Source organism: Thermobia domestica, chromosome 13, assembly GCF_964235325.1.
Source record: "Thermobia domestica chromosome 13, izTheDome1.hap1.1, whole genome shotgun sequence".
Lineage (NCBI taxonomy): Eukaryota > Metazoa > Arthropoda > Insecta > Zygentoma > Lepismatidae > Thermobia > Thermobia domestica.
Window position 1 is genome coordinate 154,654,770 of NC_137466.1, and position 23,838 is coordinate 154,678,607.

Below are 23,838 nucleotides of genomic sequence, written 5' to 3' on the forward strand. Positions count from 1 at the left end.
AAACATGGGTTTTTGGATAGGGCACATATTAGTTCCTCAGCGAAGTCTTGACCCGATTTCGGTATGTTCCTTAGGTTTGGAGCTATGGACCTTTAAAGTTTATATTTTTATGTTTTCGGCAGCCTATAACTCCGAAAGGAAGCATTTGTGCACCTAGATTGGTCTATACTTTTTTCTTATCTTGGTGGCAGGAATCACGTCCCAAACTTTGTCGGTGTTGTTTTGAAACACCCTGTATACAGTAAATTATAAAGGAAGAAGAAAAACATGAGAAGTAATATCACACATAATAAACCAGTTCAGAATGCTCCAAGAGCATTCCCAGAACGAACTTAAAAAGAACTAATTTTTCTTATTAACTTCCACAGACTTTATTCCAATTGTTTTAGGTACTTTATAATAATAATACTCATTAAACAATTCTTGTAATATATCTATCAATTTATAATTTTCTTGAGTAGTAAAATTTTCCACATGTTTTGTTTAAGAGTTCCATTAAAACGTTGTACGATATGTTGTTTTACGAAGACAACAAACATTACCAATGGACTTCGCAGATATGAAAAATATTGCAAAGTATAACAATAATATTATGTTGCATTGACATTTTTAATGATGTGCTTATTGCGTTCCGTTGAAAAGAAGGTCCTGGAAGTGTAAAAGCAATATCAAAAATTAAAAAGAAACAAAAAACATATGGATTAAGTTGCCCGTGATTCACACACAAACAGAGATTTAGGTGGTGAATTTTATAATCAACATGTAAAACAGCTGCTTAAAGAATATGAAATTAATCATTATAGTGCTCAAAATGGAGGGCTCAGAATTTAAAAATATATATATATTATCTCTCAATGCCTTACTGTTCCTGAGATATGGCTCGCTCCTTAAATCTTTCGAAATCCGAACTTTTTTGGTCAATATCTGGGGAACAGTGGCCAGTTGATCAGTGGTCACCGGTTACTTATTAGTATTAAAATGTTTACCGTCCTCTTAGGTATTGATCAACACCAATATTATCTCTCTATGACTTACGGTTCCCGAGATATGGCTTCTTAAAGCTCTCAAAATCGGAACTTTTTTGACCAATATGTCGGAAACGGTAAGTGACGCAAAAAAATTCCATCACTTTCTCAGATAGTTTTTGATGCTCTATCGAATGGAGACAAGGGCGCCCATCAGGGAGGGCAAGGTGGTGCGCTTGCCCCCTCTAGAGAAAATTGTACTTCAGAATATCGAAAATCCAATAGAATTTTTACATTAGTTACAGCAAAATTTGAAACTATTTTTGAAACGTCCCTTATACTTGCGCCCCCCTTGGAAACCACAACATGGGCGGCCTTGATATGGAGAGCTCAAAATTGAAAAATTCGCAAATAGTAGACACACACACAGACATAAAGAATTCAGTAACGAACTTTTTAAGTTAGTTTAAAATGAAATAATAACCAGGATAAGTTTCTTGCCACGTTGTTAAAACATTCAAGTCTCTTTAAGTTTAACCTGATAAAATAAAAAATGCAAACAGATAAACGAAGGTTAAATTAAAAGAAGTCATTTCAAAATTACATTGTTACTGAAGTCAATACACTAAAAGAAGCAATTAAATCAATTAATAGAATAAGTCACCCCTGTTAAAATTACGTATATCCAGTCTAGAAGAACTAAAATTGTACAATTTCTTATTTGGTGTTTTGAAGCAGATATCTTATTACAATACACTTATCCAATACCTTTTCAATAAAAAAAATCGTCTCTTAGCGAGGTTCTCTAAATCAAAATAGAGACTGCGATGCTCATAAGTAGTAGAATAATTGTTAATTTTCATCTTAGAACATTTCTGTACAGATTTAACTCTGGTTTATCCAGGGGTGCCCATCCCCCCCAAAGCTGATGGCGCCCTCCCCCCGAAACTAATAATCTCCTCCCTCCTCAAAACTCAAGTCCTCTAAAAACAATTGCCCAGGGTAGCAGTAGTTTTTATAGTACTAATAATTGTTATTTTTGTTGTTGTTTTTATTTCCTGTAGTAGTATTATAGAATGCTTGTAGTAGTAGTAGGGGCAGTAGTAATTATAAAAATGGCATTACTTTTATTAGTAGTCTTGGTAGTGTACTATGTGTGTGAATGTGTGATTACACTTTCCAGGATCTGCGAAAAACGAACAACTGCCTAGCTGGCTTCACTCTGTACAATACATGGAGCTGAATATATAGAATACTACTGGAGCGACCTCTCACGGAAAGTCTCTATTGTACACAGTAATGCCACTTTTGAGCTGGTTTTCAATTTACCGCAGGCCCTGGAAAATGTAATCGCACAAACAGAAAACTATACAAAATATTATCATTAATTCATTTATTATACATCATGTAGCAATTGAACAGCATTACTTATTAAGTGTCGCACATGATATAAATAAGAAATAAATAAATGCTCCCAGCAGAAAATGGGTAAATTACCTACACAAAGCGATAAACCGACCAGTCCATCCTTTCTTATAGCAACTTGCGCGGTACTTCATTCATAGAGTTTCTAAGCAGGGAGTAGGGGGATTCATTCTCGAGATTTAAAAAAAAATCGCATCGTGTTCCAATGTTATTCTGACGACAGCAAAATTACTTATTCGACATTAGAGTAAAATTCTTCCCCAATTTTTTTATTTCCCCCAATTTTTTTCTCGATGGCACAACTTGTGCCATTCATCCCTCCTGTGGGCGGCCCTTCTCTCTTAAAACGAACCAACCTTTCCTTTCATACGGCTACTTGCGCGGTACTTCATTCATCGAGTATCGATCGAAGCAGGGGATACGGGGGTTCACCCCGGAAAATTTTTGAAAATTAGCTTCTCAAAATCGTGTTTTAATGCTATTCCGACAGTAAAATTGCTAGTTCGAAAGTAGAGTAAAATCCCCCCCAAAATTTTTCTCAATGGCGCAGCTTGCGCCATACATCCCCCCTGTGGGCGGCCCTGGGTTTATCAATGTTCAATATTAAAGATCCAAATTCTAATTTAGGTCTTACAAGTAGGTTTTACAAATATAGAATATAGGTATAAATATACATACTGTATATTCTACTCCCATTATACAGTATAAGAAATACTATAAAATTCACAAACAACGTTATAAATTTATTTCAAGCATTTGTTAATTTAAACAGTATATTTGCAGCATACATAGAAATTCCAATTGGCCTAATCTTGGGAACAGGGATATATATTTCTTTACTTTCTTTCTGAAGTAGCATAAAGACTGTGATGCTGAAATTACACGTATGCACAATGTCATTTAAAAGGAAAATTAAACTTGTTATCCCTCAGTTTCCAATTACTATTGGAAATCAAACTACTTTTGCTAACGTCTGTGATTTACACAAACACTTTTATACTTGAGTTGTAAAGGAAGAATGAGGAACTGAAGACCAAACAGATAGTTAGCCTATTAAATAACGCACGGGACTATTGAAACAACAGAACGTGAAACTTCTAAATATTGAATTATCGGATTATGTTCAATATTAATTCTCAAGGAAGATGAGTCACAAAACTGCTGTGCATACGCGTACTTTAAGCTGATTTGTTGAACCATACACATGGTTGAAATATTTATCCAAATAGCACTTGACTTTATCTCACACTGCAAATCAGCTGAGGTTATGCTCTGAATGAACGAATTTATCTTTTCTCTCTTTTTTCCTTGGTTCAAATCTTTACACAAGTCCTTACACTACTTGTCAGGCTTTAGACAGCTGGTCCAAGACGATAACTTGCATGTGTTCATGAAGAAAGTGCCATATAGCAGTAAGAAAACTAGTAAGGGAGATAGAGCTCCCTTTTGGCTACACGGTTAACGTATGCATCTTTGGCGCGGTGACTGGAATTCGATTTCCGGCGGGAGCTCATGTGATTTGGATTCCACGTCAAGTTGTAAGTTCACGACTCATATAGCCTCAGTGCTGAAATTGACGCTAAACTTCTATCCAATCCAATGGTGAGGGTGATAAATATGGAAATTAATATCGACTTCATGCCTGTGCACTTACTCTGAGGAATATAAAGTAAACATATTCCACAGTGGTTATAACGATAACATAACGAAAGTGCTTAACGTTATGATTAGCCCAAAAAGAGAACGTATTTACTTCAACATTATTTTTCATTGTTACAACTTTGTTAGAAAAGTAAATATTGATTCCATGGATATGCCCATCTATAAAACGTGTTACTGTGAATACAAGCCGGGGGAACAAGATGACGACGGACATCTTTATAGCTGGAGTATCATGCTCCTTCAATTGTGCAATTGTGAATTTGTACATAATTTTAAATTTTGACAAAATTTAGTTTCTTTACAATTTTTATATATTATTACATCTTTTTTATATGTCCTGAGCCTCTAACCCCCAAGTAATTTTACAAATTGTGTGAAAATATATATACTTAGAACAGGCGAAGTCGTCCATGTTGGAACGCGCCATTTTATACAAATCTATGTTTTCAAAAACAGTTAAAACAAATTTAGTGAAGCAGTCCACTGGGCTATAAGTCCGGGACTTTCTTTATAAATCTCCCGAAAGGGAGACAACTAGAACTAGAATACAAGCTTAAGGGACTTTTTTTTTTCAATTGAGCACAATGAAACATGTAAGTAATGCTGTTATATGTTGTATAGTAGTAGGTTGTCATTAATCGCGGCAAGAATAATTGTACTCAGTTGCATTTGAAGGCTAACCACGAGAGGAGATCTTATGCACTTTTTCAGAATATGTTCCGAATGACAGAATATACGACTACAATTTATTTTGTAGTATAAGAACCTAAAGGATTGGGTAGTCGAACGAAATGTATTACATCGTTTAAGTGTTACTTGAACGTATGGTGCATAAATTGATTTCAATAATTTTAGAATCGCTGCCACCTGTGAGCATTGGACTTCTTATATATTAAGCAAGCTCGTAATTATTTGTGAAACTAAGCTGTAATGCAGTTAAAACTAGATATCTGAATCTTATAGATCACAATGAGCTATGGCTAGCCAGATGTCGTGCACTTGATTGGATTATGTGTATGAGCAATGTGTAGTCTCCCAATGTCATTTTTCTGACCCCTAGAGTGGAGTAGTTATAATAGAAATAATGTATGATCTTTAGTCGTTAAAATTTACCAAATAGAGACTTATATTGTAATGTAGTAAAGTAAAATAATCTAAATTGCATTACCTTCATCATCAAATCCATGGGTAAGTTCATGGCCAATCACGCTTCCAATAGCTCCGTAATTTAAATACCTAAAAGAGCAAAATCCCTATTACGTACTGGGAAAATTTCAGTAGACTTATGTCTTAATTGACAGAATGTATATACAACATGGAAAGAATTCTAATTATACTACTACTACTACTACTACTACTACTACTACTACTAATAATAATAATAATAATAATAATAATAATAATAATAATAATAATAATAATAATACAGTACTCTTCCGACTATCTGACCTAATGTGGCAAAAGGGCAGGCCGGATAACAAAAAAGGCGGATACACTGGAGTCCAATAATTACACACTTTTTTTTTACTAAAACTCGCTTTTTTTCATAATTTCTGATCTTTTAGTACATGCCAATACTACATAAATGTTTATTATGAGCTCTATTCTACGTTTAAAAAAATATTACGGAAAAAAATCCAAGAATGAAGATATATTGTACACAGTGATGTACACTGTATCTACAAAACAATTTTAAAATAAACAAAAGTTAACGTAAAACGTAGAACCAGTTCTTAAATATGTGATATCAGCTTGTTCTTCTATTCACTAATAATTTATTACACAAATGTTAAAAAGTAGGCCTAAAAGAGTCAAAACTTAGTATTTAGTTTCTGAAAAAAAAATCTTTGACAGCTGACTGTTTTTTCTTGACAAATTTGCGTTTTATGAAAATTCTTCAGTTCGAATAGAGCGTTCAAAAATTATTCCTTATTTTAATACAGAATTTTACTTTTCTTTTCCATTTTTCTTCTTAAGAACTAGGCCGGATAGTCGAGAGTCTACTCTAATAACAATAAAACCATAGTAGTACATAGTGTTACGTTTAGTAACTAGTGTATAAATGACATATCAGTAGATATACAATTTTTATGATCACAATGTGTAGCAACATAAAATCAAACAAACCTATTCACAAACTCTCTCTCATTGCATATTGCGAAATACTACTACTGTTTTCTTTGGTATAAATGAAAATATAGTTGTCAAATATACACTATTTTATAAATTTATATCTATGAAGCAAGTTAACTTCTACCTCTGCGCAAACTTTGATCAAGATTGGACATTCAATACAATATACATTGCCCTATGATTGATTATTTTTAAAAAATCAAACTAACATCGAAAAGTCTAATTACATACAGTTTATTTCTGTTCAGAAAAATAGGAGGAGGTAGCTAAAGTCCGGCTCAAACCCCTTGACGTCTGTCGAAAGCCAATGGTGTGCAGTTGCGACGTTGTCGGATTTTGCTTCCTTTCGTGTGCAGGCATAACATGAAACATTAACGCGAGAGATTAAGCTATTGAAAACTAAATTCGTGTTTACAAATTAATTAACGATATAGTGGTATATATCACAAGGACATACCTTTGAAATTGCTTTCTTCTAATCCAGAAACACAGCTATTAGACAAAGTTGCCTAACGTGCATTGGATATTGTGGAAAGAGGGACACGCCTTAAATGTCAGGAGGATTGAGCCGGACTATAGTGTATAATAATGGTGCTGTTATTAGGATCACGCTAGCTGAACCTTAAACGTCGTAATGTTAGTACGTCCGTCTCTTAGTTACAGCACACAATAACTCTTGAATGAAACCGAGTTTTTGAATTATGTTTTTGCAATGCACGACTAGAGCAATTATGTCGGCCGCTTTAATGGAATCATTTCGTTAACATATTCACGGATAACGGTGATTTAATGGTGCCTATCCATATGCCATTCATTCATAAATGTATGCTTGATATAACTCTAATATACAACCCTCAAAATATCTAGGAGTTACGAGTTGTATAAACATCTAGGCAAACATATTTAGATCTTTTTAATCCTTATTGCAAATACAAGCCTAATTAATTCATAAATGTGCATTTATCATAATAGTCTGTTTACTTTCGTTAGGAGAAGTTATTTGAATTATACAGCCCTACTTCTTGAAAGTTAAATGTTACTAAGTTTATTAATAGTTCTGTTGACAACTATTTGTCTATGGCACATAGTTGTGACAAATAGCTTCATTTGTGACAAATAGAATTCATGTGGACGTTTTGTTTATTTATATCATTATGTATATATTCTAAGAACAGGTACAATTTTTGGAAAATGAATTTTAAGTGTTTTATCATTTCTATTCTTATCCAATAAACAAAAAATACTTACTGTACTCCTAGCCCGAAAAATGGTGGTTGAAGGATTCCTGCCGGGAAAGCTATAAACCACAAAAGGAAGTTCATAAATATTTGTCAATTGTAAAAAGTGTGCATCAATAAATCAACACTTTCATTATTTAAAGTATTATATATAAGAAGACAGTTGTACTATTTCACATACTTTACAATTTACTTTATTTTATTTATTTTTAAAGATTATGAAATAACTTATTTGCAGAAAATAATGCTGGCAATAACTATTAAATATTCCTTTATATATATATATATATATATATATATATATATATATATATATATATATATATACTTTATTCTCTGTTTTGTAATCCTATTAAGAAAGGCAAAACCAATAAAAGGAAGTTTTGTGTAAAGGACTCCGTGGCATATGTTTGTGTACCATGGAATATTTACTTTTCTATGTCGAAACCACAGTCGCAACTAAGATCTGTGTCACCTGGGCCAAACACGAATTACAACTACAATCTGTAGTTAAAAGCTTTTCAAACTAAAAGAAAGTTCTGGAACAGTGATTGAACACTTTTCAGGAAAACTTCCCAAAAACATTTAAAAAATAGACAAATATTTCAATCAATCAGATTGTACCAAGAATAACTTTTTTACCAATAACCTCAGCATATAAACCGTAATTACAATTCTAGGATTCAAAGTTTGAAATTATTGATGTGTATCAATAAGAATTATATCAATAATTAAGTATCAGGTCAAACCAATGATTTAAAGATAGAGGTAGGAACCAACCAATCAGATTTCAACAAAGATAACTTTCCACCAATGACCATAGACTATGAGTTGTGACTAAAGTTCAAAGTATGAATATAGGGTAATAAGCCGTTATTAAAGAGAATAAAATAGGTGAAAAACATCCAACAAATTTACAGTAATAAATGTCTGGGTCCTAGAGAACATTTAACAATTATTGTTTTTTGACTATTCCTAAATTTAAGTGGTGGCTATATGTACCTGACCCAAAATATAAAACGAAAGTATCAGTGTACCCACGTCTTATGAATGAGAATGGATCCCTGTACTTATCCATATAACAATATAAGGTAAAAAAAATAAAAAAAACTCATCAAAGATAATAAAATAGGTCAAAATCTTTCGTAATTTACTTTTTGGCGTTTTTTTAATCCATGAAAGGGAACAAAATGGACCACCCAAACTTACAGAGGTACATATGCCGGTCATACACTACCATACCAAACTTAAATTTGGCAATTTTCAAAATTTAAGGTGAGTGACCCTAGACTCCCTGCCAAAATTTTGATATCCTATGTATCTCTGGATCATGATACCTGGACCAAGGACCCAGGGGAACAAAAGTTAGGTCAACTATTGCCGTTATTACTACTAGGGACGGACCAAGAGCCGGGAAACCCGGGCGAGTTGGTATTGTTTATAGCGGGCCATGTTCTTTTGTGAACTTTCCCCAGGCAATAAATGTTACTCTTTTAAAGTGGTAGTCGAGGAGTAACAGTATTCACATAACTTACTTTTGATTTCTTAGCAAAAATACCATCAAGCCAAACTGTCGGTCTTTGCTGAAAGTAGTGTCTAGGAGATGTTATTGTTTCGCTATGTACAGTTCTTGCCAAGTCATTCATTTAAACACGGAAGTTAGAGGATTTCTAATACTTGATAAAAAGTGTTTTAAGCTTTGATCTTGTAAGAGTATTCGTCTTTTGTATAAATTCATGACATACGTTTTATGAATGCTATGGACTTCAACTGCTAGGACCTACTTACATAAAAAAAGGTGCCTTGCGTAAAACACGTTCAACATAATTGTATCGCTTTCTGTTAAAAGGGCAATGTGCAATAAAAAATTGTCGGAAAGTGACAAAAACTGTTTTCTTACGAGACGGTTTGGTTTATGAAAGAAAGAAAAATACCTTATAACACGTTTCAAGAAATACAGGCCTTTTCACACAAATCTATCTCTAAAATATTCATTTCTTTTTTTTAAAAAAAAAGTTAAAATTGTGAAAAATGTTACATACGCCCTTTTAACACAAAAATCGATCTATATGTGAAATGTATTTATTGGTATTTCATGTTATTAGAATAGATTGTTACGTAGTCGAATATATGGTAGAATGACTACTGATGTTTTGATATAACAAAACAATTTACACTATACCTGTAGTAGTAATCATGTCACCATTAGTAGTATTTAGTAAATGTTGTTCGATATTGTTTTTCTTTATACATATCAGTTAATTAATAATAATAATAATAATAATAATAATAATAAACAGAATGTAATTGATACTATATATATATATATATTTAAGTATTAAATATATCATATACGAGGACCACTATTTATATTTTGCGCCTTGGCAATACTGATTGTAGTTAGGCGAGTATGTTTTGTTTCCTTAGAAACGTTAGACATGGTTGACCATAACGTACTTCAAATGTTTCGTCAATAGCTTTATTTGTGTTATTTATGTTAACTTCAAGATTGCGTGGCAACAGAAAAATGGAATTAACTCGTGAAAATTTACGTGCGAAGATTTATGACAATTTTCGACGTGGATTATCAAGACAAGAGTGCATCGATCAACTTACTTCTACATTTGGCGATGAAGTCCCATCCTTTGCCACTGTGAAACGCAGGTATAACGATTTTACTCGTGGCCGCCATTCGCTCACTGATGAAATTCGCGGAGGTCGTCCAAAATCAGTTGTTATTCAAGAAAACATTGATGCTGTGCAAAATCTAAGAGATCTACTGCAAGATCATCATGTGACATACTGTGAGATTGAAGCAACCCTAGCCATTAGTTCCACCAACATATATAAAATATTACATGATTATTTAGCTGTGAGAAAGGTTTATTCTCGTTGGATCCCATATAATTTGACAAAAACTTAAAAAGAAGCTCGCGTCGATTGGTGGACACAAATGCTCAATAAATACAATGGCGGTGCTTCAAAAGACGTATATAAGATTGTAACAGGTGATGAATCATGGATATATGCATATGAGCCGGAACGTAAACAGCAGTAGAAGATGAACCAAATCCAACAAAAGTTGTTCGTGCTCGCAGCACATCGAAACAAATGGTCACCTGTTTTTTTTTCGGGAAAACTGGTCATGTGGCAATTGTGCCTTTAGAGGAAAATAGAACGGTCAACTCTGAAGGGTAAACAACAATTTGTTTGCTGGAGGTCTTTGGTCAAATACAGAAAACAAACAAGCACCGTCGCATCATTCTTCATCAAGACAATGTGAGTTCTCACACATCTTGTCTTAACAACTGTAACGTGCCCGTTACAAGTCACAGGAAAAAAAAGAAATTATAAAAATAAAAATGTAAATCTTCGATAAGGAAAAGGGTAAAATTACTATTATTGTATTTAATATTATGTGTTACAGAAGGAGACATAAGCTTATATAAAAGAAATATCATCTTCGATTTTTTTAAAAAATTAATAGAGAAGGAACTGAATGTAAAAATAACGCTTGTGAGAAGATTTCCTTTGCCTTTCGTAACCGAGAAATATGAAGGTCTTGGGTTATGCGCTGGTCGTTGACTGCGCATGGTCTCAGCTTTGCGGCCGCAAGCAGCTGGCCTCGGCTAGCTGACTTGGGCTGTGTTTTGCGAACGGGTAACATCTGGAGGATTAAGTTGTTCGAATGGATTACGGATCTAAATGGACGTTTCGTGTTGGTTCACGTTTCTTGTATTGAAGTCTTCGTTTGTAGAAGAGTGTGTTATTGAAGGAAATAAGAATATCCATTACAAGTGAGGATTATGATTATAGTGATATTTCATTTACTGCAATATTTCGTGTATTTGCGTTTTTTGGCAAAATTAGTGAAATTAGTGTTGCTTGAAAATACGATAAAAGAGTCGGAAGGGAGGCTTGGTGTAGCTCTCTCTGCTTCTATTAGCAAGCGAATTGCAGAAAGGTGTGTTATTAATACTCAGAATCACGTAATTATAATTGTTTCTGCTTTTTTTCTCGATTTCGTGAATGTGGGAAATTGTGGATCTACGTCCCATTTTCTCAATTGAGTTTCTGATTGAATTGAGATCATTTAAAGTGAATCCTGAGCATATCCTCACCTTACAGTGGATTATTCTTGTTTTGATAAGAGAGTCCGAGACGATTGAGGGCAGAGAAACAACAGAAAGTTGAGGTAAAAACGTGGTTTTTCACAGGTGAGTTAATTTTCAATTTTTCTATTAGATTGTCTGTCTACGTCTATTCTGTGTACTCTGTGGGTTGTCTTGTTGGATTCCATTTGGTTGGATTTTCAGCGGAATATATAATTATCGCGTATAAGCTCGGCAAATCCAGGGGAACAAAGGTGGAGGGATTGTACCCGAAACCTTTGAAATGTGTTATTTACCCTATGTTCGTTAGAGGTCTGAATTTCATGTTTTTGATTCTGAGAGTAAAATCCGAAAGGCTTATTAATGCTGTTTTTGAATGCTGAAGAATTGACAGTAAAATTTAATTCTCTTTTTCTAGTAAGTAAAACTTCGTTTGACTTGTTCGTGCTGTTTGAAGTATGTTTGACCGGTTTATGTTTGATTTGCAACGCATTCAATTGAGTATAGCAAAGTTGTTTGCGGTTGTTTTTCATCGGGAAATTTCTGTTTTCAAACTAAATTGCGGCAAATTAATAAAAATAATTTCTTTTTATGATAAGTATTTATGGAACTTTTTCTTCGGTTTGAAAGAAAGGGAAATCTTCACTCGAATTAAGGTACGATTTTATTTCTTATTTTTAAAGAAAGGAATATATTAGTACTAGACAAGAGAGGTCCTTGATTGGCCTTGAGTATTCATATTAGAGTTAAATGTGAGAGGTCCTTGACTGGCCTCGAATATTTGCTTCAAACTTTAGAGGTTCCTAACTTGACTGGAGAATATGCTTTATTATTCATTTTTGAAGATTTACGATTCAGCGGACGATTTTTTTGGAACTATATTAAATTTTTGCTCTTTTCTCAAACTGAGAAACAAAATAATTATTGAATTCAGATTTGACTTGGCAGCGAGAAGACAAATTAATTATTGTAATTTATTTATAATAAACATTTATTCCTGAATTGGTTGTGTTGTTATTTGTTTATATATATATATTTACTGTTAATTTATGAACCTCTGGATTTCCGAATTGAAATAACAGCCTGAGCTATCCGGATGCTTGCTCGTGTAAAGCCCCTTCTGAGGCCAGGCTGGATTGGTTTTTCCCACCTTGTCCGCTAGTCTACGGATGGGGGCGTTACACAACCGACTATTTGATCACTCAAAAAGTCGAATTAATAGGTCATTCGCCGTATAGTCCTGATTTGGCACCCAATGACTTCTTTTTGATCCCGAATATCAAGAATAAATTGCGTGGAGAACGATTTCCGTCGGCGGAAGAAGCCGTTGATGCGTTCAAAAATCATATGGAGGTGTCTCAAGAAGATTGGAAAAAATGCTTTGACAAATGGTTTGAACGAATGCAAAAGTGTATTGATCATAAAGGAGAATATCTCGAAAAACAATAAATCAATTTTCAATGACATATTTCTGTTTTTTTCATTGTTACGCTCAAAATATAAATAGTGGCTCTCGTATTTGAGTATTAATTTTTCTTTTTTTTAAAAGAGTTTAAAATATTAAAATTACTGTAATAGAATATAAAATATAGGCTAGAGCTAGGGGACACCAAAAGTCACTTTGTCCAGGTGAAAATTTTGTCTTCGTCCGCCCCTGACTATGGTTATTATATGATGTATTGCAAGCAGATAGAAACGAAACTACAAGGAACTGAAAATTTTACTTGTTTCAAAGGAGTTTATTTCGAAAAAGTTTTAGATAAGTATCACATGCAATTATGTTCATAATTTTAAATAAACATAACGATCATAATGTCGTTTACAACAATTTGATATCTCAAACTATTCCGAAGATATGAAAAAATAAAGTTTTACATATTGCTTAAAATTGCGTATTTTAAAATAGTTTTTTGATTTACTTCGCTACTATGACATTACAACAATACTTTTTTGTAGGTAAAATTACAAGTTCTTGGAAAATTTCAACATTTTTTCTGCCTGACTCTTGCAATACTCCCTTACCCTCCTTCTATATGTCAGCGTTGCCAGGGTTAAAAAATTGTCACATGAATGTCATTCTGAAGAGTTAGTGTGAGTTGGTTATTTGTTGTGTGCTGTTGTGGTTGCGGTTTTGTTGCTTATTATTCATTTGACAATGGCTTCACAGCGTAAGAGAGGGCAAACTATACACAGCGAAGCTAGAGAAGTAATAAGGAAGGCCATACTGCACTGCGACGAAGAAGCGAGGGAGAAAAAACTGAAGTATTTGTTATCACAGCCTAATTTGCGTGTGTCCACGTATACAGGGATCTTCGATAGGGATTGCATAATTGCATAAACTCTTTTAATTAAGTGAGTTTTACCTGAATTTTTGACAACGCACTGGCAGCCCTGCCCAGGACCGTCGAGTGACCGTTTCTTGGTGACGGGATGGGGAACCTGCCAATCAACTCTGAATTCCTCAGCCTCGCATTAAAGCCAGCTCCCTATAATACTTACGATGTGTATTGCTCCCTTAGTCTCTATTGCGTTGTTACTGCTTTACAGGCTACAGAAATTTGAATGTTTATGGTATACTGTAGCGTAATTAGTGTGTAGCAATGAACAACAAGTCTGGTATTTAAGTTTTCATTTGACATGAATGTTTCGAACATCCAATAACCTGACGTAGTGCCATTTGAAAAAAAAAAAATGCTGTAGGTTGGAAACATTTATAACCTGGCTAGATCACAGAGTATGTCAAACAATTTCCTCTGCCGAAATTTGCACGGTACAAATTTTTAAAGATTTTTGTCTATTGGTATAAAAGTTAAAAGATTCACTCTGTACATATTGCTCTCTTAGACGCTACTCCAACAACGCGCCCGGGGCACATATCCTGCTTATTCCTCTCTAATTGTGGCCCTGCTTGAAACATAAGGTATTTACAGTAGGTGCAATGTTCCATGAACTCAACTTTGACAGGGTATGCTGCGGATATGACTTGAAAATAGCTTCACTACAGAACATACAGCTACTGTTTGGTTTAAGCATCAGTTCAAACAGAAAGGATTTCATAATTTTATTCAGAAGACGACGAGTTTTTGTCACTTCAGTCTTCGTTGTCACTTGTTTACTTAACGTTATAAATATCTTTTCTCAGCCAAATTGGTGAAATTTATAACAAGAACTAGTCTTCATTAGGCTGAGTTCCAAAGTAGAGAAGGGTTCATATTTAAACATGATAAGTGTTAGTATAAATCATGAAAATTAGCATATATCTTTAGCTACCAGTTTAGGAACAACACATAGTCCATCATAACAGCCACCAATACACTTACTTTCTTTTCTATGCTAAAGAAACATATCATTACGAACAGCATGTTTACTTTCCGTACTGAAGTTTTATTTCGTCCATAAAATTCACGCTTTGTAACAAAACACAAATACTACGATCAGTTTGGCCTCGGGCCGGAATATTTAAACCAAGATATGGATGCTTCTACAGCCACACATCCGAATCAGACGATATATGCAAGACAATATATAATTTTTAAAAATCATTGCAATCCGCCATACTCTTCAAATATACGATAATATATTATCAAGCAGGTAATTTGCTTTATTTTTTCGTCAGTGTCGAATATCCTGCCACGTTGTAATGTTAAATGCCTAGCAACATTTTTGCTGCTGTCACGAAGGTACCAGAGTGCGGTGACAAAACTCCGTGAAGTTGTTGAATGTAGGAGACAGAGATGAAATGATTGCACTGCAGTTTTATCACCAGCGTGCGGAAGGACTAACTCGCGGCGGACTTTGATTGTCAATACAGACTGTGAGGAGGAGAGGGTGTCTGCTTGAGTTTCTCCGTAATTTCCACTGTAGTCGCACGATGATTCTATGTGACAAACTGCTATAATGATCTGAGGGATCTGTCACTGAGGATTTTCTTCCAACCGCTCCTCTTCGCGTATGTGTTTTTATCTGTGAGTTTTGTACGTCAGAATCACCCTCTATACTGTCGTTAGTGACACACTTAAAACACACTTGCTATTTTCGTTACACTCACATCTCATTGCCCTCAACATTTACCCTCTTTGGAACTTAGACAAGCCGCCCATTTTACATAATCATCATCTGCTCAGTTTGTCTGCACACTGTCGTTCTATTTCCTGTCACGTAGTACATAATTTGTCCTAGCCTTACTACCAACAATCTGGCGCTGCGGTTGTTACCTAAACGTTACCAATTCAGACATCTCACGTGTTTCCAACCGCTTAACTTATATTTTTTTTTTCGCAAAAGTCATTGCAAATTTTATAAATTTTTTATTGGTTATTTTTGTTGTATGTTGAAGATAGAGGTACGTGGAAGCAAACATTACTAAAACTGTCTAAAATTTTGGCCCAAGTTAGGCATTTGAAAATCACCGATTTTAAAACCACGAGTATATTCGTTCGTAATAAAAGCAGATGTATCTTTTTGTTAGTTTTACTTTTTTGAACACTTTTTGTGTACATGAAGTGACAACGAATCTTTTAAAATGTTTTATTCAGTTCGTTCAATTTATTTGAACTTCAAGCTGATCAAAATTGAGGTTTAAATTTTCCCGCGAGAAATATTAAAATCCCGAATATATGCGTTCCACAATAAACATTACCAAATTACACTAGCAACTTGAGAAAACGAAACAGTGGGGGAAAAGAGTACAGTATAAGTAGATATTCCATTCAATCTACTACGAATTTTTGTATTCTTTTTGCAAAAAAAAAAAAAAATCAAAGAGAAATAACAGGCAAATGATTTCTCGGTACATTGTCGGTACAATGTAGATATGCTATTTCAGTTCCGTCATTTCGTCAATAAGCATTGGCCTCCAATGCAAAATATTAGCCGAAAATAGTTAAATGAATCTTACGCAAGGGCGCCGATCGTGGGGCGGTCGGGGGCCCCCTAGTGTATTTATGAATATACAATATTTGGCATAATTTGAATGCAATTTGTCTTAACATCCTCATATATAGGCTACACCTTCTGTGTCTAAGTAGACTCCCTCCCCAGATTTAGAGAAATCGGCGCCCTTGATCTTACCCACATCTAGCGGACACTCATATACTCAGCTGCGTATGGCGAACGTAAGGAATCGCTGTTTAAATTTATATTCAGATTTTTTTCTTTGCACGAATATATTCGTGATCATAATTTTAGAAAAAAAAAAAAACCGTAATAATTCGTGGTTTTAAGTTAAGCGGTTAAATGGATAAATATGTGTATAAAACAAGAAAAAAGGAGGAAGATTAGGATGTATATATGGTGTATATATATATATATTACCGTGCATGACACTTTTTAATGATATAACATTAAACTCAAAAACAGAGTGAGAGAAAACATACAAGAGTTTTATTTAGTATAGTTGAATGGGAGTATGTTTAGTACAAGAGGTACAGAAGCACGTAAAAACACAAAATTTACAAGAAGCTAACCTGAACTAACCTAAAATAACCTAATATTAATAGAAATAAGCGAAATTCTATCATTCTTTAAAAAAAATTATGCGGGACGCCTACACTAATATAAAGCAAACTAAACTAAACTAAACTAAAATAACCTAAACTAACCTAACCTACCCTAAACTAACCGAATGTGAACAGATATTACCAAAATTGTTACATTTTTTTAGAGAAAAGAGCTGGACCCCTTCTGCTAAACATAGGCCGTTGAATGTTTTAAACATTTCAATGATAAAGAAAATTAAGATGCAAATTAGTCGTTATTGTTTCTTACGGAAACTGACGAGTATTTATTTGTTCTTTAACTTAAATTGCTGACATTATGTGGCAGTACATTTGAAAATGCAAGATAGAAACAACACTGAAACACACTGTAACCTTTTGTTTCATGAGAGAGCACTAGGTTAAGTATAGCTATTGAGGAATGCGATATATTACATGATATTTATTTAGTAATTACTTTACTTCCTTGCAAGACTTCATAAAACGAAGTTCTCAATGTGAATCAACTAATAATTTACTACGTATCACCTAGCCTGGTGCTATTGTTGCCCTATCAAATAGTTTGTAATAGTTTACTATTTTTGAAAGTATATGTATGGTCAATTTAAGGCTGTACACTGAAGTGCTGTTAAAGTATCTATGGAAGCACTTGGGATATAGTAGTAAGAGCGGCAAACTCCTGAACTACGCGAATTCAATATTGGAAAGTATCTATAACTCCCGGATTCAATACAGAAGCAGCGAAAGATAAAGCCTCTTATGTAGAAAATTTCTGCCATTTCCGATCTTGATAGAGATACAAGAGAAGATAGTATCTTTCCCGCCTTTTCTATTCTATATCGATGAACGTTTAAACCGGAAACAGTTGATCTCTACCACTTCTGATTTCAATAGTGTGTAAATGGGTGGGTTAAATTTACATTGAGATTAACCCGAGCGTGACGTAATGTCACGTGGTATTAGTCCACTTTGCACACACAACTTTATTGATAAAAACAGTGATTAACATATGCAACAAAACTTAGATGAGGGAGTGTCAGCGAGCGAAGGGGGTTACAAACCCCGCAGGGCTCGTTTTAGTAAACCTAACCTCACGTTAATTGTGGAGATTGAACCTGCTCTTGAGAAGCTGACTCGATCCCAAAATCTACTAATTTCAGTTTTAGTATAGTGTTATGTATTGTTGAAGATAGTATTCTTTCTTGAGAAGCTCAATCCATTCCATAAAACCATCAATCCATTACATAAAACCATTTGTCGCTATGTATTACCGTTTTAATTCTATGGCGATCAACATTGAACATTAAAACAGGAAGTAGTAATAATTTTTGCCAGCTCCTGTTTTAGTAAAGTTAAATGGGAGGATCGTTATCTATTAACATTTTTGTTCTGTAGCTATTAACATTGAAACCGAAAACGATTGATTTATACTATTTCCGATTTAATAGAGGGTTATTACAGGAGATGAAAGCTATATTTGGGATGCTGAATCGATTGCAAAAAAACGTTTACCATTTTTGCTTTGCTCTGATACCTGTCGACAAACAGACAGACAGATCGGATAGACAAAGTCATTCTGTAAGATGTCCGACACTTCTGCATAGCACAGTTTGGAAGTCTAATAAAACTAAAAGGAAATGACAATAAGCCAAATATCGTAATACATAACTCAAGATAACGAAACAACAAAAATAACCCCTTTCATAATCTTGGTGAAATCGAACAATCATTATAGCCTTGATTCATCTGGAGGTATTCATGATCACAGAATGAGAAAGCGCTAATATAATTTAGTCTCTTCAAACATCCGAAACGATTCCTGAAACACCGCCGCAGCTCGTTTGAACAACGATTTATTTTTTATATTAAAAATTATTCCAAAATAAGTATCCTCATATTAATTTCGTATAAGGAGCTTTCAGAAAGAAACGAGCCGAAGGCTGTAATGTGCATACCGTTGATAGAATGATAATACTGTTGTGTGTGTAACAAATAGGCGTTACGACAAGAGCGCGGAAGTTCACAATTCACCGCTAGAGGGCACGTGTGCAAGCCACGTGACTTATAAAGCCAGCAAAAGCAGACGCCAATCGTCCATCGCAGTCAGTCCTGTTGTGAGCAATGCAATAGTGAAATGGAGGTGTCAAAGGAAGAGCAAAGAGGTGTTGTTCGTTTTCTTACGACAGAAGGGCTCCATGACAATGCCCGACCTCATAGGCCAACACAGCTAGGGCAGTGGTGTAGAAATTCAAGTGGGAGGTTCTCGGTCACCCTCCATATAGTGCAGACCTCTCTCCATGCCAATTAGTCATTTTTGGTCTCCTTAAAAAGGCTCTGAGGGGCAAAGGATTCATCTCGGACGAAGATGTTCAGCAGTACGTTCGGAACTGGTTTGCAACGCAGCCCAGGGAATTCTACGAGACAGTCATTCGCTGCCTTGTGTAGTTGGACAGGTGCCTCAACAGCCAGGGCCAATACTTCTAACATACAAAAAAGAGATTTTGTTTCTCGGCCTCCAGCTCGTTTCTTTTTGAATGCTCCTCATAGCTGTTACACAAACAGGCGTAAAGATGTACTCTTCACTGTTCTGCTGAAGAGTTAAATAAATAATGTTGTAAAGGCATGTCTGATTCATTTCTCTTCATAACTAATTGTAAAAGAAAATTCTCATTTATTGATGCGGTTTCAATAGCAAAGCTTCTGATCTGTCTTTGATTGAGGCAGTGATTGAGGCAAGAACGAGTTTTGTGAAAAGAAACCTCTACTTGAATAGAGGATTATGGCCCAGTAACTTCTATCAAACCAGAAAGCTTGTTGGCTTAGTGGTAGATCGCTCACTTCCGGTGGTAGTTTTGATCAATTAAGAGTGTTCACATATCAGTAGTTATTTTAGCAGTGCCATCGAACACTCCAATAGCGAACTAACAAAAAAGTATTGTGGTCAGGGGCGTAAATAAGGGCCCCGCAGACCCCGCATTGCGGGGGGCCCAAGCCATCAAGGGGCCCCAAATCGTGAAGTGGCACTAGAGAAGGGCCCCACTCCACGCTGTCTGCGAGGAGGCCACCAAGCCTTTAGTTACACGCCACTGATTGCGGTCATGTGTCTACTAGGAAGGTAAAAATTCTTTCTTTTCTGTAATATCACTTCGTAATATTTGTTGTATCACGGAGTCTATTTCTCAATATTCTCTCGAGAATACTATAGATACATTTAATCATCATGCCACATATAAAAGAATATCATTTCAAAAAAATAATCTTAACTTTATACTTACTGATCGAGTTTACTGATGGATTATAAAATGCATTAACTGTTGTTGGATCACTAATCCATCTGCAATAAAGAAATTTATTATAAACAGTTACCCATATAGAATGCCATGGACTAACTTGCTATGTATACTTACATCTCTGAAAACATGTAATGTATTTTTAATTTGAAATACCACAATTAAGTCTTAGAACGTTTTTCTAAAAATTTCAATATGAATTAACCTTGATCGAGTTCCTTTTGTCCAGAAAGATAATTAGAAACGCCGAGAGATTGCACCGGATTTGGTATAATGTAATTTAAGTTTTGCATAACTGTAAAAAATATTCTACATTTTATTTAACACTTAAATATTACTTCATTGATACATATACTAGGTACAAATATTTGGTGTAAATTGGAATCATCAATACCTGCTCTCTTCTGGATGTCCCATTGTATTGAATCCCATTGCTCCGTGACGCTCGCATACTCTTTCTCCCATTTATTTATTGAATGAAAAGTGTACTTTTGTAACACTAATTATAATTTTAGCTGAATTAGCATAACGTAATGAAAAATCAACGATATGAGATGGAAGTATGTTGGAAATCATTTTTACGTGGGGGAAGCATGGATTTGGTTTTCGCCCATTTATAAGGAGTTTGGTGTACCTAAAACCCGTGTTTGGAGCCGCGGTGACTCTGGAGTACTCAGCGCTGTCATATGTTGTCTCTTCTTCGTTCTTAGCTCCGTCAAGTAGAGATCGTATGTGCGTATTTTCTCGGGGTTTTACTGTTTTCTCGGCAGGAGAATCTTTGTGTCAAAACGTTGAAATTTGTCCACGTTATGGACCAAATACAGTAGTTTCTTGTGTGAACTACATGAAGCCGAAAGGCCTCAATCATCGCCAATTTAAAGCCTTTCCAGACGAACTGGAAACGGAACATGAAGATCTGATCGACTATTCTGAAATACGTTGGTTGAATATTACCTGTGGATGTTATCTGGCACTTGATTCCTGAACTTTACGGACATGTCAACTCCTTTCAAAGGAAGCGAAAACTATGGGAAAATCAAATGATGAATGAAAATGCTTCCCACTTTCCAACACTGTTGCAGTTTGAAAAATCATTCTGTAACTTCCCTTTCTACGCAAACTCATTGGCAGATTTGTCTGAAGAATTTAACATTCGATTTAGAGACTTTAATAAGGAGAAAATGAAATTCAGAATTTTCTCATCACTATTAAGTGTTGACGTTAGTAGTACCCCTGACAATTTGCAGATGATCATTGAGTTTCACAAGGATGTTGCTTTGAAAGGAGTATTTGAGGGCACCTGCTTGCAAAATTTTTTAATCAGAAACACTATTTACCCAACAAGTACCCCAACTTAGCTCTTTTTAACATGAGGACCATGACATTGTTTGGCAGTACATACCTATGTGTGTAACTCATCTCATGTATGAAGCGGGTTAAGTCCAAGGAGAGTTCAAGGATAACAGATGGCCATCTTGAAAATTGCCTCCATATTGGAACATCTAGTGTACCGCTGAACACTGAGAGACTGGTTCAGGACATGAGGGGTCAAGTTTCCGATTAAAATTGTTGTAAGTATACACACTATTCTGCTCCTGTTTAGTGAGTAAATATTTTGGTTACCATTATAACAGTTGTTTTGGCTTATTCTGATGTAAATCACGATGAACATGTTCCATCATTGAGTGCAATACTATTAAAATGTCGTAAAAATGATGTACCAAAAGTGTGGCCCGCGACACCAATTAGTGCTCTGTGCTTGGCGCACCCACTGTTCCAAGTTGCACACTCCTGCTTTAGAATAATTTAAGTTAAACATGGTTTAGTTACGTTTTGCTTGGATTAGCTTAGCTTTGGTTAATGTAGCTCTTCAATTAGTAAATTGTAATTTAAATTAGTTTAATTTAGGTCAGTTACATTTTGCTCAGGTTAGCTAAGTTTTGCTAAATGGTTAGATTCGCTTAAATTAGTTAAGTTTGAATAAGGTAACCTAGCTTTCAATATTTTTCGAAAAAAAACAAAAAGTTTCTTTTATAATAAAGTGGTGGACAGTCAAAAGATGTTCGTGCTTGAACTTTTAATTTTGTCCGGTAGATGTCAACCGCTAGAGGATCTTTAATGGTATCTAACGGCGTGATGTATAATTTCTTTGTTTCAACAGTAGAAAATGGTATATCGATAGCTACCGTTAAATTCGCCGTTATCCATTAAAAAATCTTTGAATTTTACGTCCCACGGTTATGCTGGTTAGGCTAAAGGAGACGGTGATTATGAGAAATGAATGAAATAGTGGAATGAAGGAAGTGGGAGGAAACGGGGGAACCCCGACAAAACCCACGAGCACGGTGTTTGTCCACCACAAAGTCTACACGGCGCGAGCTGGGATCGAGCCAGGGACCCCAACCACCGGAGGTGAACGCTCTACCACTGAGCCCCCCCCCCCGTTATCCATTAAGATAACTGTTCAACTCCATTAACGAGCTCGGCCGAGATAGTCACTCTAGCTATCTATTGCAAGAAAGAGAATTCAAAAATTCAATGCCGTTCCAGAATAATAGCATCCTAGCGTATTTACGATTTTGTTTCGGGGGGCTTTGCTAACTTTCGGGGGGGGGGACTTTGCTTGAAAAGGTGAAAATTCTGCAAGATATTTCATATACTTTACTATAGTAAGTGAGATTTCGAGGTTGCTTAAGCCCGCAAGCCCCCCTAAATACGCCACTGCATGTAGTAATGGACGATTTAAAATCATCGATATCCGTTAGGGGCGGGCATGGTGGCTCGGTGGTAGAGTGCTTACCTCTGGTACGTGGGGTCACTGGTTCGATCCCCGACGAAGTAAGTTTATGGTGGACAACATTGTGTCCGTCGGTTTCCTCGGGTAGTCTCGTTTCTTCCACATTCTCATTCCACCAATTCATCATTTATTTGCCTTAATCATCCGGCTCCTTTAGCCTAAAGGACATAATAGTGGGACGTTAAACTGGAATGTTTTATTTTATTGCTTCAATGATGTACTGAGCACAGAAAAATGATATAAAGATCAGGGGCGTCATTTGGGGAGGTCAATTGTCCCCCCACACAGACACAGACTGAGTTTAAGTAATAGTTCACGTTTAATTACAGACTAGTATACTAATAGAAAGCGTGAAACATGTCGTTGGAGAACTTTGCCCCGCCCCTCTCATTCCACAAAGCAAAATCTGAAATTGATGCTGCTGATACTTCTCAATTCGTTTGGTACAACAATCAAGAATTAGTAAAATTCCGTAAATTCCTAATAAATAGTTCCTCCCCCCCCAATCCGTTTGTAAATTACCAATACGCTAGCGATATCTCTTGGTATCATGTAGAAAGCAGAGCAGCCAGCGGCAACTATTGCCCTAACTGTGAACTATTAGGAGCCTGACTGACATTTTATGAGGTGTCTTGCTTTTATAATGATAGGAGACGTCAACGAAACAACCTATATAAAAATTTCTAAGATGACTTCAGACAAATAAAGTTTAAGGTGGTTC

The 23,838-nt window shown here is 35.3% G+C and overlaps 1 protein-coding gene across 1 annotated transcript in view; it reads right to left on the reverse strand.

Annotated features, from left to right (window-relative positions):
• Positions 1 to 23,838, reverse strand: part of LOC145668652 (neprilysin-like) — a 150,885-nt gene that overhangs the window by 17,417 nt on the left and 109,630 nt on the right. The window contains exons 15-17 of the mRNA XM_081736710.1: positions 20,306 to 20,364; positions 7,434 to 7,482; positions 5,221 to 5,288 (exon numbers count right to left, since the gene is read on the reverse strand). Coding sequence (XP_081592836.1) covers positions 5,221 to 5,288; positions 7,434 to 7,482; positions 20,306 to 20,364 — 176 coding nt within the window. The remainder of the gene's footprint in view (positions 1 to 5,220; positions 5,289 to 7,433; positions 7,483 to 20,305; positions 20,365 to 23,838) is intronic.